Source organism: Haliotis rufescens, unplaced genomic scaffold, assembly GCF_023055435.1.
Source record: "Haliotis rufescens isolate VD_foot unplaced genomic scaffold, xgHalRufe1.0.p SCAF_11, whole genome shotgun sequence".
In the NCBI taxonomy this organism is placed as follows: domain Eukaryota; kingdom Metazoa; phylum Mollusca; class Gastropoda; order Lepetellida; family Haliotidae; genus Haliotis; species Haliotis rufescens.
This window is the reverse complement of record NW_025963791.1, coordinates 31,400,556-31,418,905: the sequence shown is the minus strand read 5'-3', so window position 1 is coordinate 31,418,905 and position 18,350 is coordinate 31,400,556. Positions and strand designations below refer to the sequence as shown.

The 18,350-nt window shown below is 39.9% G+C and overlaps 1 protein-coding gene across 1 annotated transcript in view; it reads left to right on the top strand.

Moving 5' to 3' along the window:
- The window catches only part of LOC124132550 (lysosomal alpha-glucosidase-like), a 32,717-nt gene extending 19,839 nt beyond the window's left edge, over positions 1 to 12,878 (top strand). Inside the window, exons 11-20 of the mRNA XM_046496498.2 lie at positions 575 to 692; positions 2,318 to 2,451; positions 3,817 to 3,965; positions 4,677 to 4,825; positions 5,094 to 5,169; positions 5,588 to 5,769; positions 7,123 to 7,211; positions 7,325 to 7,374; positions 10,366 to 10,518; positions 12,391 to 12,878. Of these exons, the coding sequence (XP_046352454.2) occupies positions 575 to 692; positions 2,318 to 2,451; positions 3,817 to 3,965; positions 4,677 to 4,825; positions 5,094 to 5,169; positions 5,588 to 5,769; positions 7,123 to 7,211; positions 7,325 to 7,374; positions 10,366 to 10,518; positions 12,391 to 12,450 (1,160 nt within the window). The 3' untranslated portion in view covers positions 12,451 to 12,878. The remainder of the gene's footprint in view (positions 1 to 574; positions 693 to 2,317; positions 2,452 to 3,816; positions 3,966 to 4,676; positions 4,826 to 5,093; positions 5,170 to 5,587; positions 5,770 to 7,122; positions 7,212 to 7,324; positions 7,375 to 10,365; positions 10,519 to 12,390) is intronic.
- Positions 12,879 to 18,350: the final 5,472 nt, after the last annotated feature.

Here is an 18,350-nt window from a genome sequence, read left to right as displayed (position 1 = left end):
AAGGACTAAGTGACTAGAATGATACGATGCCGTGCTATAACTGATGATATCACATGCTTCCATGACAACAGAACTGCCTGGTTGTCAAGATCAACTAAATCAAAGTTTTTCTGACACTGTCAACTTCAAAAGGAAGCAGTAATTATGTTGCCTTGTTAAATACCATGTTTTTTAAATTTGGAACATGATAGCTATCAAGATAAACATTAATATGTAATACTTCATTGTAATTAATGTGAGGGGGATATTTTGACTCCATTGTTTCAATCCTGACAATAGTATCTTCAGAAAGTTACTGTCACAATAATAACATATACTGCCCTTAAATAGTTTTTGCACTCTTTCTTCAAAATCACCAGTTTCGTTTTTGCTTCAAGAACATCATTTATATTTCCTTGAAATCATCTGTACAGTGCCGCCCCCAACAGCTATTGATCATATAGCCTTGAAATCATCTGTACAATGTCTTTGCGCTATAAATTATATATTATCCTTGAAATGTGCCCCCACCCCAGCTATCGATTATATATCTTTGGAATCATCTTTGAAATCATCTGTACAATCCCCCCCACAGCTATCGATGGGTCCAGTCTGATGGCAGGGACGCTGTGTCCGTCAGCCAAACACAGCCTCTCCACCCACTACAACCTGCACAACATGTACGGGCTCAGTGAGATGAAGGTCACCAGCAGGTGAGGGGCGACTGCTGGCACTGTGTCCAGGCTCACATACTGTCCTGTAGGATAACACACTCTCTTATCACTGGTCACACACTGTCCTGTAGGATAACACACTCTCTTATCGCTGGACCGCCTCCGTGGTCTAATGGTAGAGCGTCCGCCCGGAAAGCGGAAGGTCCGGGGTTCGATCCCCAGCTGCGTTAAAAGATGGTACTTGTTGTTACACTGTCTGCCGCTCGGCATTAAGGGGCTAAAACAAGGACTGGTTTGCTCGGAGTCAGTATACTGTGTCTGAGTGGGATATTCATGTTAAACTGCGGCATGGTATCTCGGTGAGCTAGCAGTATAAATCGGCATCAGTCCGGACTAGTACAAGCAGCCACACACACACACATACACGTGCATGCATGTGGGGAATAACAGGCGAGTGAGCTTGCACATTTACTGTTTCATTCCTTCTTGGCCTTGGGTATCAAAGGGTTGTTTGGACAATAAATATCCATGAATTTCGCTTAAATGTCCTGTGCATGATGATACAATTGAGCAGAAAGGGAATTCACTCAACTGAAATATTGTGATCCCTCGACATTCTGTAGTAATAAAAGTAGTCCACCTTGGTGGACATGGCTAAAAGTTTTTCATTTATTGGGAAATGAACGCAATAACATGTGACCAATTCAGCTAATCAGAATGCATGAATTACAATGAACACAACTAATATTGAAATATTTCAACTTGTAATGGCAGATCTCTTCACATCAGGCTGGTGAATTTTAAGTTTTGGAGGTAGAGTTACTTAGAATGCATTCACTACACTGTTACAATAGTGCCTTCCCCTGGAGGATTCTGGGGGCACAGGTCGCCAAGCTGTGCAGAGTCCGCTGTGCCAGAAACCTATGATCGTGGGTTTGAATCCCTGATTATGTTTCAAGTTTTATCGGCACCATACCTGTGCTCAGGGTTTGGCCAAAGTGGTAAACGTCTAAGACGTGCATCACTTCAGGATTTCCTCCCATATCAAGCCATGGTATAACATGAATACGTACTGTTCAAAGTGGCGTTAAACCAAACTCACACCCTGGAGGGTTCTGGGGCAGAATAAATCCCAACACCAAAGATTGTTGAAACAGAACTGGATGGTTGCAATGTGCTTCCTGGTAAATTGTGTTTTGTAAGCTGACAGTATGGATGTTTGCTCATGATATCAACCATTGGTTTCCCTTGCCTAGAGTTGTTTGTCATGTACAAAACCCTGTGGGAATTCCGTGTTAGAATACGCCTCCAGTAACCCATGCTTGTCGTAAGAGGCGACCAGTGGATGCACACCCTTTTCTTGTTCACACTGTATCTTACACAGTCACATGTACAAAACCCTGTGGGAATTCCGTGTTAGAATACGCCTCCAGTAACCCACGCTTGTCGTAAGAGGTGACCAGTGGATCAGGTGGTCAGGCTCACTGACGTGGTTGATCATATGTCATTGTACCACAACGGTAAGTAGCGTTATATCCATCACTGGATTGTCTGAACCAGACTCAAATATTTACAGACTATGGTGATATTGCTGAAATATTGCTGAGTGTGGTGTTAAACAACAACGTGTACAATATGAATCAGACATGATGCTTCCTTTCCAGTGTGTTGAAGAAGCTGCTGAACAAGCGTAGTATCGTGTTGTCTCGGTCAACATACCCCAGCGCAGGCGTGTACGGCAGCCACTGGCTGGGAGACAACCTCTCCAGCTGGGTCGACCTGTACTACTCCATCCCAGGTAAGTTCTGCATGCGGAGCCCAAGAGTGGGGTGCAGGAGTTTGCATCCCCTTGTTGGAAGCCTTGTAACATTTATACATGGGATAGCCCTGTTATCATCCAAAACTGGCTCCCACAGGAGATATCAATTGGATTAGATCAAGCGATATCTACACTGTAGATATCGCTGCAATGAAATTACATCACAATGCTTTGCAGACCATTGTGACATCACTGGTTACCATGATGTCACAATCAAATGACATCACTAATGGCTCTGCTACTGAAGCTGTTAGCAGTACTTTTTACACTGAAGACACTGCTAATTACTGTCTACAAATTGAAAAAGTTGGAAGAATGATGTTGGATGATAAATAAAATCTCACCCTCGTGTCTTATGATATCAAATATATCAACACTTGTTGATAAAAGTGGCAAAAGTCATCGGCAAGCCTCGGAATTTTTCCACTTTTATCAACTCGTGTTGATATATTTGATATCAAAAGACACTCGGGTGAGATTCTCTATGTTATTGGGAATCATGGTAAGAACGTAGGCCCCCAGCAGGTTATCCTGGTCTTGAGAGGCGACTAACTGGATCAGAGCAGGTGTACTTAGTTAATTGTATGTCATTGTGTCCCACTGTGGATTGATGCTCATGTTGTCAATCACTGGATTGTCTAGTCCAGACTTGATTATTGACGGCCCACTGTTTTGTACCTGGAATAGTGCCGAGTGCAGCATTAAAGAAACATGGCAGACTAAATGTAAACCTATTACTTCACTACAACTAAATCATTAGTTGACATGTTTCAGGGGGCACAGGTGATACTGTCTGCTGAGATACCACAAATCACTGTGAAGAATTGTGTCCCATTGTCATGCCAGAATCTGCCCATCATGACTTCGCAATCCCAGATTAAAGCTATTTTCTTGTCATATTACAAGTAATTTGATCACATTCCAGGTATTTTGATCACATTCCAGATATTTTGATCACATTCCAGGTATTTTGATTGTATTCAAGGTATTTTGATCATATTCAAGGTATTTTGATCAAATTACAATTAATTTGATCATATTCCAGGTATTTTGATCATATTAAAAGTAATTTGATCATACTCAAGGTATTTTGATCATACTCAAGGTATTTTGATCATATTTAATGTATTTTGATCATATTCCAGGTATTTTGATCATATTACAATAATTTGATCATATTGCAGGTATTTTGATCATATTGCAGGTATTTTGATCATATTCAAATTATTTTGTTCATTTTGCAGGTATCATGATACAAATTTCAGGTATTTTGATCATATTCCAGGTATTTTGTTCATGTTGCCGGTATTTGTTCATATTCCAGGTATTTTGATCCTGTTCCAGGTATTTTGAACTTCCAAATGTTTGGAATCCCTTTTGTTGGTGTCGACATCTGTGGTTTTCGTGGTGACACCAATGCAGAGCTGTGTACTCGGTGGATGCAGGTTGGAGCTTTCTACCCCTTCATGCGGAACCACAACAGTGGGAAGAAGGTACGGCACCTGGTGGATGTAACACGCTGTGTGGTGGAGCTGGAGCTAGGTGGATCTGAATATTCCTGAAGCAGGAGATGCTTCTAACATTACAATAATGGAGATGTACAGCAGCCATATTTAAGATTCAGTTTCTGACATCTTCTGACCTGAGGGCCAAGGAATGCCCTATCATCAATTTGCTGTGCAGAGTTACGTACCTTGGGCACTTCAGAAACCTGTGTTTGTGGGTTCGAATCCTAGTTGGCCCTGATTATGTTTCTAGGTTTGTCAGCACCATAGCTCGTGGGTTTCATTTCAGACTTTCCCCTCACAATAAGGTGTCAAGCCATGATATAACTTAAATGCTGTTCAAAGTTGCCTTAAACTTCACTCACTCACTCACTCACTCACTCACTCACTCACTCACTCACTTGACCCATACTTGCCGTAAAAGGCGACTATGCTTGTCGTAAAAGGCGACTAACAGGATCGGGTGGTCAGGTTCGCTGACTTGATTGATACAAGTCATCGCTCCCAATTGCGTGGATCGATGCTCATGATGTCAATCACTGGATTGTCTGGTCCAGACTCGATTATTTACAGACCGCAGTCATATAGCTGGAATATTGCTGAGTGCGGCGTTAAACAACAAACCAACCAACCAACCCTTCATGGAGGGCTACAGTTTGAATCACCATCAAGGTCACACGGCCATGTTTTCCCCCGCAGGACCAGGACCCCGCATCATTTGACGCTAACACGCAGGCCATCATGAGGTCGGTGCTGGAGACACGGTACCGCCTGCTGCCCCTACTCTACACCCTCCTCTACCGCAGCCACGTCGACGGGGGCCCTGTGGCCCGCCCATTGCTCTTCCAGTCAGTACCACTAATATCTCGACAAAACATCTTTCAGAAAATCAATACAGACCATAACACAAGTTTGATATTTTTTCTTGCTTAGTGAAGATGATTTGTTAACATAAATTCTTTGTGGTGGGATGTGAGGTTTGATAAGCTTTAAAAGCAAAGTCATAAAAGATCACCTGTTTCTGTCAGTGGTCTTCCATATCAATATCTGATAGCTCTGGTTTGGAGGATGACAAGTATCGACAGCATATAAGAGCCACTGACTGGACCATTGCAGGTATCCTGAGGCTGTGGCAGTAGACAAGCAGTTCCTGTGGGGGTCAGCCCTGCTCATCTCACCTGTGTTGGAACAGGTGCGTAGTCAAACATACTCATTTCACCAGTTTGGTAGTCAAACATACTCATTTCACCAGTTTGGTAGTCAAACATACTCATTTCACCAGTTTGGTAGTCAAACATACTCATTTCACCAGGTTGGTAATCAAGCAAACTGATCTCACCAGGTTGGTAGTCAAACAATCATTTCACTGGCTGGGTAGTCAAACATACTCATCTCACCAGCTTGGTAGTCAAACATACTCATCTCACCTGAGGTGAGTAGTCAAACTTGCTGTTATCACCAGCAGGGTAGTGGGCCCTATGCTAGGGCATGGCTTATGACATGTAGTCTTAGATTTGTTTGTGGTTTGGTCTGAAGCATGCAGTATCTCACCTCAGCCTCCTATAGTTACAGATAGAAGACAGACTGTGACGTATCTGTGCTGATTGTAGGGAGCTGTAACCGTGCAGGCCTACATTCCGGGCGATGTCTGGTATGACTACTACAACATGTCACAGGTGTCCACTGTGGGTCAGAGTGTGCTACTGGACGCCCCCATCGACAAGATCAACCTGCACGTACGAGGAGGGTCCGTGATCCCCACCAAGCCAGCTGCTGTCACCACCGACCAGATGTGAGTCTCGGGCATTCCGAGTGAGGGTGTCCTGCTTTGTCTCTGCCATAACCAGTAGTACAGCCATGTCAGCTACCGTATTCGACGTGATAAGCGCCCAGGGCACTCTCAAAATTAGAAATAGGGGGCTGTTATTAGAATAATATTTTGGTGAAAAAAACAGAGTTGAAAGATAAATTTCGTGGTTTATGCTGACAGCCTAAAATGTTTATATACGACAGATATATTTTTCCAGAATTTGATTGCCCATAATTAAGGGATTTTCTGAGAAAATATTGCTTTTTTCATGTTTTGAACTTAGAAATATGTTGCAGTTGAAGTTGTGGGTATTAGTGAATCCTGCTCACTTTTTGTCTTGTTACATTTGCCATGATGACTGTTTCTTGGTTTTACAAGTTATTACAGTTTTTCAATCGTTATTAAATGTCGTTTCAGCATTAACATGATTAAGTCAAGACTGTCAGAGGAATGAAATGGGCAATGAAGTTGTCGAGAATTAATTTCTTCGTTGCCTCGTTTAATCAGCCATTTAGTATACAAAGATTATTTAATTAAGAATGATATGGCTTAATTTGTCCAGTGCCTTATATTCCAAAATTGTGGGGTGGTGGGGTAGTCTAAGGTGATGTGTTTGATCATCCCACTTGCAAGTCATGTTCGAACCCAGACATTGGAACAATGTGTCAAGCCCGTCCATGGTGACAGCTGCCTTGATATTGCTAGAATATTGCTGAAACTGGCATAAAACCATACTCACTCACTCATTCCACTTTTATAGAAGAGCCAGGTTTGTTATGACTATGAGAAAGAGTCAGCTTCCATTGTTCAAGTTCCTTTCACTGTTTGATTAATTCCCATAATTATTTAAGAAACATCCTTATTTCAAATACCGTATTCGACGTAATAAGCGCCCAGGGTGCTCTCAAAATAAGAAATAGGGGTCTCTTATTAGAACATCATTTTGGTGGGAAAAAAACAGAGTTGAAACATACGTAAATTTCGTGGTTTATGCTGATAGCCAGAAATGTTTATGTACGACAGATATTTTTTTCCAGAATTTAATTGCCCATAATTAAGGGTGCATATAACACACGAGTATGTATCATACGCGAATAATAAGTCTTGTGTACATTGATCAATCGGAAGCGGTGCTTACTGGGATTGTTCACTAGCCAATATATCAGCAAATATTGCCGTGGGTGCTTATTAGAGCGGGGCGCTTATTACGTCAAATACGGTATATGCTGGATAACAGAATATTTCATGAGACTAAATGACAATACCAGTTGAGCACAGCCTTGTTTGTTGTGTTACAAATATCACATGTAAAGATATTATGTGTTTCCTTTTAAGGCGTGGAGAGATGTTTGCTCTGCTGGTTGCCCTTGACGGCAACGGAACGGCATCCGGAGAAGTCTTCTGGGATGATGGTGAAACTCTAGGTAAGTTCAGCATTCATCAAAGTTGCCAACAAAATGTGGCTCTTTCAGACCAGTAGTTTCTCTGCTTGCTGTGTTACTATTATTGTCAATATCTCATCTTTTCTCACCCACAGACACAGTTGAAAACAACCAGTACAGTCTTGTAACCTTCTCAGTGCAGTCTGTGAGTATACATCAACGTGTCAGTACAATCTGTGAGGGTATGTGTGTATATCAAAGTCTCAGGACAATCTGTGGGTGTATATCAAAGTCTCAGTACAATCTGTGGGAGTATATCAAAGTCAAAGTACAATCCGCTGGTGTATATCAAAGTCCAATCTGCTGGTGTATATCAGAGTCTCAGTACAATCTGCTGGTGTATATCAGAGTCTCAGTACAATCTGCTGGTGTATATCAGAGTTTCCGTACAATCTGTGAGTATATCAAAGTCTCAGTACAATCTGTGAGTGTATATCAAAGTCTCAGTACAATCTGTGGGTGTATATCAGAATCTCAATACAATCTGTGGGTGTATATCAAAGTCTCACTACAATCTGTGGGTGTATATCAGAGTCTCCGTACAATCTGTGAGTATATCAAAGTCTCAGTACAATCTGTGGGTGTATATCAGAGTCTCCGTACAATCTGTGAGTGTATATCAAAGTCTCAGTACAATCTGTGAGTGTATATCAAAGTCTCAGTACAATCTGTGGGTGTATATCAGAATCTCACTACAATCTGTGGGTGTATATCAAAGTCTCACTACAATCTGTGGGTGTATATCAGAGTCTCACTACAATCTGTGAGTATATCAAAGTCTCAGTACAATCTGTGGGTGTATATCAGAGTCTCCGTACAATCTGTGAGTATATCAAAGTCTCACTACAATCTGTGGGTGTATATCAAAGTCTCAGTACAATCTGTGGGTGTATATCAGAGTCTCCGTACAATCTGTGAGTGTATATCAAAGTCTCAGTACAATCTGTGAGTATATCAGAGTCTCAGTACAATCTGTGGGTGTATATCAAAGTCTCAGTACAATCTGTGGGTGTATATCAGAGTCTCCGTACAATCTGTGAGTATATCAAAGTCTCAGTACAATCTGTGAGTATATCAGAGTCTCCGTACAATCTGTGAGTATATCAAAGTCTCAGTACAATCTGTGGGTGTATATCAAAGTCTCACTACAATCTGTGAGTAAATCAAAGTCTCACTACAATCTGTGAGTATATCAAAGTCTCAGTACAATCTGTGAGTATATCAAAGTCTCAGTACAATCTGTGAGTATATCAGAGTCTCAGTACAATCTGTGAGTGTATGTCAAAGTCTCAGTACAATCTGTGGGTATATCAAAGTCTCAGTACAATCTGTGAGTATATCAGAGTCTCAGTACAATCTGTGAGTGTATATCAAAGTCTCAGTACAATCTGTGGGTGTATATCAGAGTCTCCGTACAATCTGTGAGTATATCAAAGTCTCAGTACAATCTGTGGGTGTATATCAGAGTCTCCGTACAATCTGTGGGTGTATATCAAAGTCTCACTACAATCTGTGGGTGTATATCAAAGTCTCAGTACAATCTGCTGGTGTATATCAAAGTCTCCGTACAATCTGTGAGTGTATATCAAAGTCTCAGTACAATCTGTGGGTGTATATCAAAGTCTCAGTACAATCTGTGGGTGTATATCAGAGTCTCCGTACAATCTGTGAGTATATCAAAGTCTCAGTACAATCTGTGAGTGTATGTCAAAGTCTCAGTACAATCTGTGAGTGTATGTCAAAGTCTCAGTACAATCTGTGGGTGTATATCAAAGTCTCCGTACAATCTGTGAGTATATCAAAGTCTCAGTACAATCTGTGGGTGTATATCAGAGTCTCCGTACAATCTGTGAGTATGTCAAAGTCTCAGTACAATCTGTGAGTGTATGTCAAAGTCTCAGTACAATCTGTGGGTGTATATCAAAGTCTCCGTACAATCTGTGAGTATGTCAAAGTCTCACTACAATCTGTGGGTGTATATCAGAGTCTCCGTACAATCTGTGAGTATATCAAAGTCTCAGTACAATCTGTGGGTGTATATCAGAGTCTCCATACAATCTGTGGGTGTATATCAAAGTCTCACTACAATCTGTGGGTGTATATCAAAGTCTCAGTACAATCTGCTGGTGTATATCAAAGTCTCAGTACAATCTGTGAGTGTATATCAAAGTCTCAGTACAATCTGTGGGTGTATATCAAAGTCTCAGTACAATCTGTGGGTGTATATCAGAGTCTCCGTACAATCTGTGAGTATATCAAAGTCTCACTACAATCTGTGAGTGTATGTCAAAGTCTCAGTACAATCTGTGAGTGTATATGAAAGTCTCAGTACAATCTGTGGGTGTATATCAGAGTCTCCGTACAATCTGTGGGTGTATATCAAAGTCTCACTACAATCTGTGGGTGTATATCAAAGTCTCAGTACAATCTGCTGGTGTATATCAAAGTCTCAGTACAATCTGTGAGTGTATATCAAAGTCTCACTACAATCTGTGGGTGTATATCAAAGTCTCAGTACAATCTGTGGGTGTATATCAGAGTCTCCGTACAATCTGTGAGTATATCAAAGTCTCACTACAATCTGTGAGTGTATGTCAAAGTCTCAGTACAATCTGTGAGTGTATGTCAAAGTCTCAGTACAATCTGTGAGTATATCAAAGTCTCAGTACAATCTGTGGGTGTATATCAGAGTCTCCGTACAATCTGTGAGTATATCAAAGTCTCAGTACAATCTGTGAGTGTATATCAAAGTCTCAGTACAATCTGTGGGTGTATATCAGAGTCTCCGTACAATCTGTGAGTATATCAAAGTCTCAGTACAATCTGTGAGTGTATATCAAAGTCTCAGTACAATCTGTGAGTATATCAAAGTCTCAGTACAATCTGTGAGTGTATGTCAAAGTCTCAGTACAATCTGTGGGTGTATATCAAAGTCTCAGTACAATCTGTGGGTGTATATCAGAGTCTCCGTACAATCTGTGAGTATATCAAAGTCTCAGTACAATCTGTGAGTGTATGTCAAAGTCTCAGTACAATCTGTGGGTGTATATCAGAGTCTCCGTACAATCTGCTGGTGTATATCCTGGCCTACTGAGATGGTCCTTCCTCCTGATGAGAGCTGTATCTCATTGAACAGAACACCCTGAGTAACAGAGTGGTGGCCTCTAACTACACGCATGGTGTGGAGACCTCGCTCAGTGGGGTCACAGTCCTCGGGGTTCCCGCCAAGCCTGGCTCGGTCACAGTCAATGGGAAAGGAGCGGCATTCACATATGATGACAAGTCAAGAGTAAGTTGTGAAATCTGTTCAGAACATGAAACAAACATCAGTTCTGCCCCTCTATTGGGCAACCATTGTCTACATTTGACAGCCATGATGAAGCTGCTTAAGTGGCTACCCCTCGTGACAACTTATTGATGGCTCTTGTGTATACAACACACGCACATACACACGCACCTATTTTTAGAATTCAGATTTAGAAATCTTGCATACAATGGCAGTCTAACATTCCATAGTTTTGCTTCAGATGACATCGAGTGATTTGTAGTTAAAACCTCAAAAATAGTAAATAGAACGTTTTGCAACAAAGATTTCTAGACATGGCTTTTCATAACATTATTCTATTTTGTGTTACAGTGGGCCACATTTTTTAAACACTGTGATAAATATATTTGTGTGTGACTTTCCGGCTCAATAACCCAGAAATAGTACCGGTGATCATTTGACATATGCTGGACCTCGTGCTTTTCTGGTGATGCAGTTAGCAATCCCCCATGTCCTTACTTCAGTGATTTAAAAAATTAATAATTGAGAGAAAATTAAATCTGTCTTCAGTACAGTACTTTGGTTTATCAACAGTTGGCTTTTACACAGTTTGATGAGTATATTGCTTTTGACAACCAAGAAAATAACTTTAGGAGACAAATGGCTACCAAGGAAAAAAAAAAACTTTGAAGGGTGATGTTCATCTTCCCAAGGCAAGAGAGTTAACTGACTATAAAAGTCGAACTAGACTGGAATTACTGGGCTCGATCGTAGCGCCACCAGTGGCTATTACCAGTTATGTCCCTTCTAAGCCTCTCCTATGGACCAATCAGATTCCACCTCTCGTATCACTTGCGTTTGCTTCACACAAAATGGTGGCGCCCAGACAAAACGATCTGATCAATAATCAAGATCTATATTGTGATAAAACTGGTCTTGCATCGCGAAATGCATCAAATCATGTGAGCATCTTGATTAAAAACATGAAAAGATTTTGAAAATATCTGCTGATAACGAGTTGGCGGTGCACATGCTTTGCAAATCCTGCAATCGATCAAAATCTGCATGACAGTTTCCAAACCGGATTACGATTTCAGTGCACAAATTTGATTGGACTATGCACAGACTCATTATTCCAGCCAAAATGTAACTCCATAATACCAGCCTAGTTTGGAATGGGAGGAAACTGGACTTTTATAGTCCGTTAACTCATTTGCCTCGGGAAGATGTTTGATGTTAAGACAGATTCTTTTAACTAGTATAACAAATATAGCATAAAAGGAAAACTAATGGATTATATGGTCTCAGGGACTGGTCATTCATTATAGGGGAGGGAGGGGAGGGGGAGGGGTTTGCGATGTGAGATTTTTGGGTAGGGTGAGTGTCATGAAAAAATGACACAGCAAAATAAGTGGTGTTGCAGTTATGTGGGAGGGCCATTGAAAAAATGACACTTATGATTTTTAAAATAGAAAGGTTATGAATTTGAACATTTTTTAGAGACCGGTCATTTATTATAGGGAGAGGGTGTCATGAAAAAATGACAGCGAAAGAAGTGGGGTCACGAAAATGGCTCACAGTTATATGGTAGGGTCATGAAAAGATGACATTTATATTTTTTCAAATATAAAGGTTAGGAATTTGAAAATTGTTTAAGGATCGGACATTTATGATAGGAAGGGGGTGTCATGAAAAAATGTAACATGTATTTGGGGGACCATGAAAGAAATGTTGCATGTTACAATGTTAAATAGTGGAGGAGGGGAAAGGATTCCCGCCACACGCCATAATAAATGAACAATCTTGAAGTTACCAATGTCACAAGTTTAACATTCACAAGTCTGTCCCATCAACGACATGCAATTGTAAATATGTTCACTATTTGTTGTCTTGCAGGTTCTCACCATAGCAAGCCTGACTGTAGACTTGCTTCAACCCCTGTCAATCAAGTGGTGAAATCAACGTACACCATACCTTATTACATCCCTGGTAAACTATTGATATTGACTTATTGTGTTGCAAAGGGTGAAATTTACGTCTTATGGGTAACAGAGAGAATATAGACTCAAAATACACCATTCTCGAGTTACTATCTATGTGCTTCAAGTGAAGTTAGTGCCATGGTAACCCAGTCTCATGTTTCACTGCTTACTGTATATATAAGGCTTCTGTGATCCTGTGACCAGATGTACTGTACTTCGAACAATGTTTGGCATATCTAAAGCAGGCTTAGAACTTCTGTCAATGGTTTTATTTAAGGGTCAGAGCTCCAGATAACTTTTTGAGCAATTGAGTTTTTACTCTAGGGTTTCTATTTTAATTGGGTTATTACATTTTTCATTGGGTAACCAATATTTTTTCACTCATCTATTCATCACTCTATTGGCTTTTTCCCAAAATTAGCGGACATTTTAAGATTTTAAAAAAATGAAATAATGTATATAATTGTTCCAAATATATAAATTAGCTCGTAATTGTCTTTCAGAAATTAGCTCCTTTGTACACATGCTGGAAAAGCTTCATTGGGTATTTAAGAGTGCTGTTTTAATATATTTGAGTTTTTCTTTGTATGCAAGTTAATTGAAAGTAATTGCATGGGTTTTGAATATTTTTAGGGGGTATTTTACGCTGCTGTAGCTCTGAGGGTGATGATTCAATTCTAGAAGTTTCAAATATCTCCTGTTTTATATGGAAAGACAAATTTCCAAAATCAGATATTTGTTGCCTTGTATATGTTAAAGAATAGGACAACCTCAGTGCAGTAACAGATGGCTGAAAGGAAGTGGTGTCTCAAAGACAGGCCTGTTGACCTATGTAGGGTAGAGTTCTGTCAGTGTGGAGGTACTGAAATCAGTATTGACAGCAGTGGCACACATCAATATATGAGGGTGGTAGCCTTACTGTTAAAGTCATTTGTGGTCATTGTTTTTTTGTTTTATTTTTACTTAAGTGTGAAAGATTGAGTTTTCCGAAGTTGATAAAAGTTATATTTTCATTGCAGTCAAAATAACACTTGATTTTTCACTGCAGTGAACATAACACTTTGACGGAACTCGAGAGTGACCTCCCCTCAAATTGTCTCCCTTTATCGTAACTGTCTGGCCCTTACACAAACTGTTGAAATCCTTTTTACGTACGGTCCACATTGACAAGGCAAAATAATGACAGGTGGTGACTTATGGAGTTAACAACACTGCATGCTGTGTGTTTTTCTCTTGAAAATGTTTTGTTATAAACTGTAAATTTCTCACTAACTCATCAGTCAAGACTGTTCGTTTCGCAAGGCACCATTTTTGTAATTTGACCAGCTTGTATTCTTTGCTTTCAACAGCGGTTTCATAGTTTTCAAGTATATTATTTGTTAAAGTTGATTTTGTATATAATCATATCTATGTGTATGATACAGATATTTTGTGACCGTAAAATATTTTTTGTAACTGTTGTTTATATTTTTTAAAGATTTGGCAAACACGAAACTAATTTTTTATTCGCAAATACAAGGGGTGTTGAACCGTCCCTGTGTGTTAAGTAGCGAGAATTTACGTTTCAAGGTTTTACATTTGTACTGAAATAATTTATTTTTCCGGTAGACAACTACAGAAAAAATGTAAGAAAAATAAGACATTCCATGTGTCTTGTGAAATATCATGTTTCTCTCATCTGGTGACAGGGAAAAGGAGATATTATCACACGAGGCAACACCACATGTGAAAATATCTCCTCTCCCCCGCTACTCGATGAGAGAAACATGATATTTCACTCGACACTTGAAATATCCTCTATATATTGAGCCTGTGTGGAGAACTGGGCATCAATCAGAATTAAGATAACCTCATTTCAGCTACTTAAGACTTCTGTGATTGTTGGACCTCGAAAGGATGTCCTAAGATAGTGTTCGGGGTAGTGTTCCACAAAGCGACCAGCAATGACTGTCCTATGTCAGTGTTCAGTGTGGGCGTTTTCATCGTCTTGGAGGAACAGACCCAGATGACAAAGTGGGATAAAATCACCATAGTTAGGCTAAAAAAAGTAATAGTCTTAGTTTTCAGGCACTGCCTGCATCATCATAAAGTCTGCCGCACGTTTCTTTTTTATTTCCATTTTCAAAAAATTAACAATCTTTACATATTCCGCGTCTCGAACACATGACCATGGCAGTGAAATGCTACAATACTTAAGAACAATGTGATTTAGCCAAAATTATTGTAAACAAATTTTGGTTACATACTAGCTTGAACATCAATAAAAAAAATTCCACCGCCTGCACTATATTTTCAAAACCCATTGCCTGAGAACCAACTCTTTTATATTTTTAAGCCTTATTTGTTTTAGCTCAGCATGGAAGCTTTGTGTGAAGCAGTGGTATTCCTTATGATATTTCTGTTTTAGTGGCTAAGCTATGCAACGTACATCACACGGACAGGTAAAAAACAAGTTGGCATCTTACATCAGTGGTCATCTCCCACAACCTTAATAACTTAGTTTGCTGTCAAATAAGTATGTCACAAAATGTTTTGTCTGTGAGATGAACCATGAACTGTTTTTTATTATTGTTTATTTGAATACATTTACTCTTGTCAGATCTTGTGTTGAGGTGAGGTGAAATGGGGTTTAACGTCGCGTCCAAGATTATTGCACTTATATAGCGACGTGCATGTACGTGTGTGTGTTTGTGTGGCTGCTTGTACTAGTCCGGACCGATGCCGATTTATAGTGCTAGCTCACTGAAATACCATGCCGCATGAATATCCCACTCACACAGTATACTGACTCCAAGCCGACCAGTCCTTGTTTTAGCCCCTTAATGACGGGCGCCAAACAGGGTAACAACAAGTACCATCTTTTAACGTCTTTTGGTTTGATGCGGCCGGGGATTGAACCCCTGACCTTCCACTCTCCGAGCGGACGCTCTACCACTAGACCGAGGAGGCGGTCTTGTGTTAAAGTTGTGTACTTTGATTCAAGGTAGACAGGGTTAGCTGTGTGATGGACAATTTAATTTGTTGTTTTCTGCTGTAGAAGTTTTAGCATGTAGAAGTGTAGGGAGGACAGCACATGAACACAAAGACCTTATAACCAGGTGGGTGTTCCTCTACTGTTAGAAGCAGGACCTTATCCCATTCCTATAGCTACTGATAACAAACACAACACATACCCGTGACTTTCATGCAATAGATAACATTACACCCAGATATACCCAACAACTTAAAAGAACTGATATGTTCTGCTTTGGGTAAAGTTCAGGAAGTGACACATCCTCACTGACCACTACTTACCAATGTATCAGCACTTGAAGACATACAATTCTTTTCTCTGCCAGGAACAGTTTTATGTTTAGTAAAATAATTGTCCAAATTATATTTTCCCTGCATTTTTGGGAACAGATTATTTTCTTAAAAGCTACAAATGGTAATATTTTTCTTTAACTTCTATTTCTTCAAACTTTAGAATGGATGTTTCCAAATACAAGTTAAAGAAATGTCTTATTTGAAGACATATAGGTAAGCTCTTCTATTTGAAAGCCACATGAGTGTAGACTGGTGACCAGCGTCAAGCAGTGCAGAGTGGAGAATACTTGACTTGTCAATCAGAGGTTTCAAATGACATTAACGTGATGAGAAGAGGAATACCGGTACATCAGCCGATTTGCATTTGGCATAGGAGATCTGTTTGCCTTTGGCACAGGAGACCTATTTGCACTTGGCATAGGAGACCTATTTGCACTTGGCATGGGAGACCTAATTGCACTTGGCACATGAGATCTATTTGCCTTTGGAATAGGAGATCTATTTGCACTTGGCACACAAGATCTATTTGCATTTGGCATAAGAGATCTATTTGCCTTTGGCATAGGAGATCTATTTGCCTTTGGCATAGGAGACCTATTTGCACTTGGCATAGGAGACCTAATTGCACTTGGCACATGAGATCTATTTGCCTTTGGAATAGGAGATCTATTTGCACTTGGCGTACGAGATCTATTTGCATTTGGCATAGGAGATCAGTGTATTTGCACTTCGCATAGGAGACCCATACAAATTGGTGCATGGGGAAATGGCCAGATTACAGATGAAAGCTTTAATGTTGTACGACCCCTGCTGATTACATTACATGGAGTTCATCATCTTTGAGCAGATGATAAAGAGATTAGTTTGTGAGTGGTGTGTGACCATTAATATACTACTGATGAGGGAAATGGTTCAAATTGTTGTATAGACATTTGTTTGGGTACTCCATTCCAGTATTTATAAAACTTAATGCAGAATTTGTTTCCTACGCTTGTATATGCAAAAAAACTATGGACTGAAGCCTAGCACCATATAGAAATGCTTATAGTCCAAGACTAGTTTGCAAACACAACACACAAAGACAATAGTATCTGGTTCAAGTATTTACTCAATTCTTCTTTCCCGGATCTCTTTAATCAATAACTCTTTCCCGGATCTCAAGGTGAATGTAACTCACTATATGCTGGATAAACAGTTCCTCACGACTATTGTGACCTGTGTATCACTGTGTATCACTGTGAGGGTAACAGGTAGTTCCAACTTTAAAATGGTATCATCTTGCATTCATTCTGTTGTTTCATTACAAGGATACCCCACTGAGCGAGTCTACCTATTTTCCACAAATAGTTGTCTTGACTGCACACAAATAAAATGCAGTGAATTGTTATGATCTTTTCTTGTCTTCATGTCAGAATGAAGATAAAAAATAAATTTCAATGAAAGCCATGCTACATGTTGATTTAATAGCACTACCCGGTAACTTCAATATTTGAAACCTCATGCTGTATGTAAGGTTTCAAGTTCAACTTCGAGCTATTCAATCTACATATAACATACCTGGAAAACATTCCTATTGCATAGTGTTGATGCGTGTGCTTTTTAACAACGATATTATTTACAAATGGCAACGATCCAGCAATATGACTATTTACACGGAAGTGCATGTGTATTTGCCGACTTCATGTACAAGCACTAATCAATATAGAAGACTGCTTTTTATCTGATGCAATATGTATTATGATAGCGTTTGTTTTTTATGATGTTTTACATTGCTATTCACCTTTACTTTTGTATTGATTGTTCAGCATTACCAAACAGTATATGACCATGTGTGTACTCGCATGTTTGCTTATTGATGTATATGGTTGGAATAAACTATTGCATATCATACGTTCTATCTTGTTGTTATTGACATGACTATAACTGGGATTTGTTATCAACTATGGAGATGAAACTTTCATTGCAAGAGACCAACTCTTAAAGTGAGTGTTTTCAGACCTAACATGGTTGATAATGTCTCAAACCAATGATCAGGGTGGTACTGGTAAACTAAGGATCATCATCTGCCCATTTCCAGAATTTGAATCCATTATCAATGAATCCTTGCACAACTAATGGACTGAACTAGCATGGCAGTATGTCAGACACCAGACACACCTGTGCCCATAGGAGATAGATGTCAGTGTCTGCAAAGCCTTGGAACACTTGGCACATCAGTGCTCCTCACGGGACCCATAGATGTCCGTGTCATGAGAGCGGTGGGGTAGTCTGGTGGTTAAAGTGGTCGCTCGTCATGTCAAATGCCCAGGTTCGATTCCTGACATGGGTACAATGTGTGAAGACCATTTCCTTTGTCCCCCATGTAAGCTATATTCATTCACTCACTCACTCACTCACTCACTGATGTTCCTGGCCCCCCTTCTGTTGTCAACAGGCTGTCTGGTTGTCTGCACATTCACTCACTCAGTGTTAGACTTCTTGTATCTGTTAGTTCCATGTTTTCTAGAAACACAATACACATTTCAAATCCAGTTCGCTTCCTTTCCTCTTCAACAACTAATCTGAGGA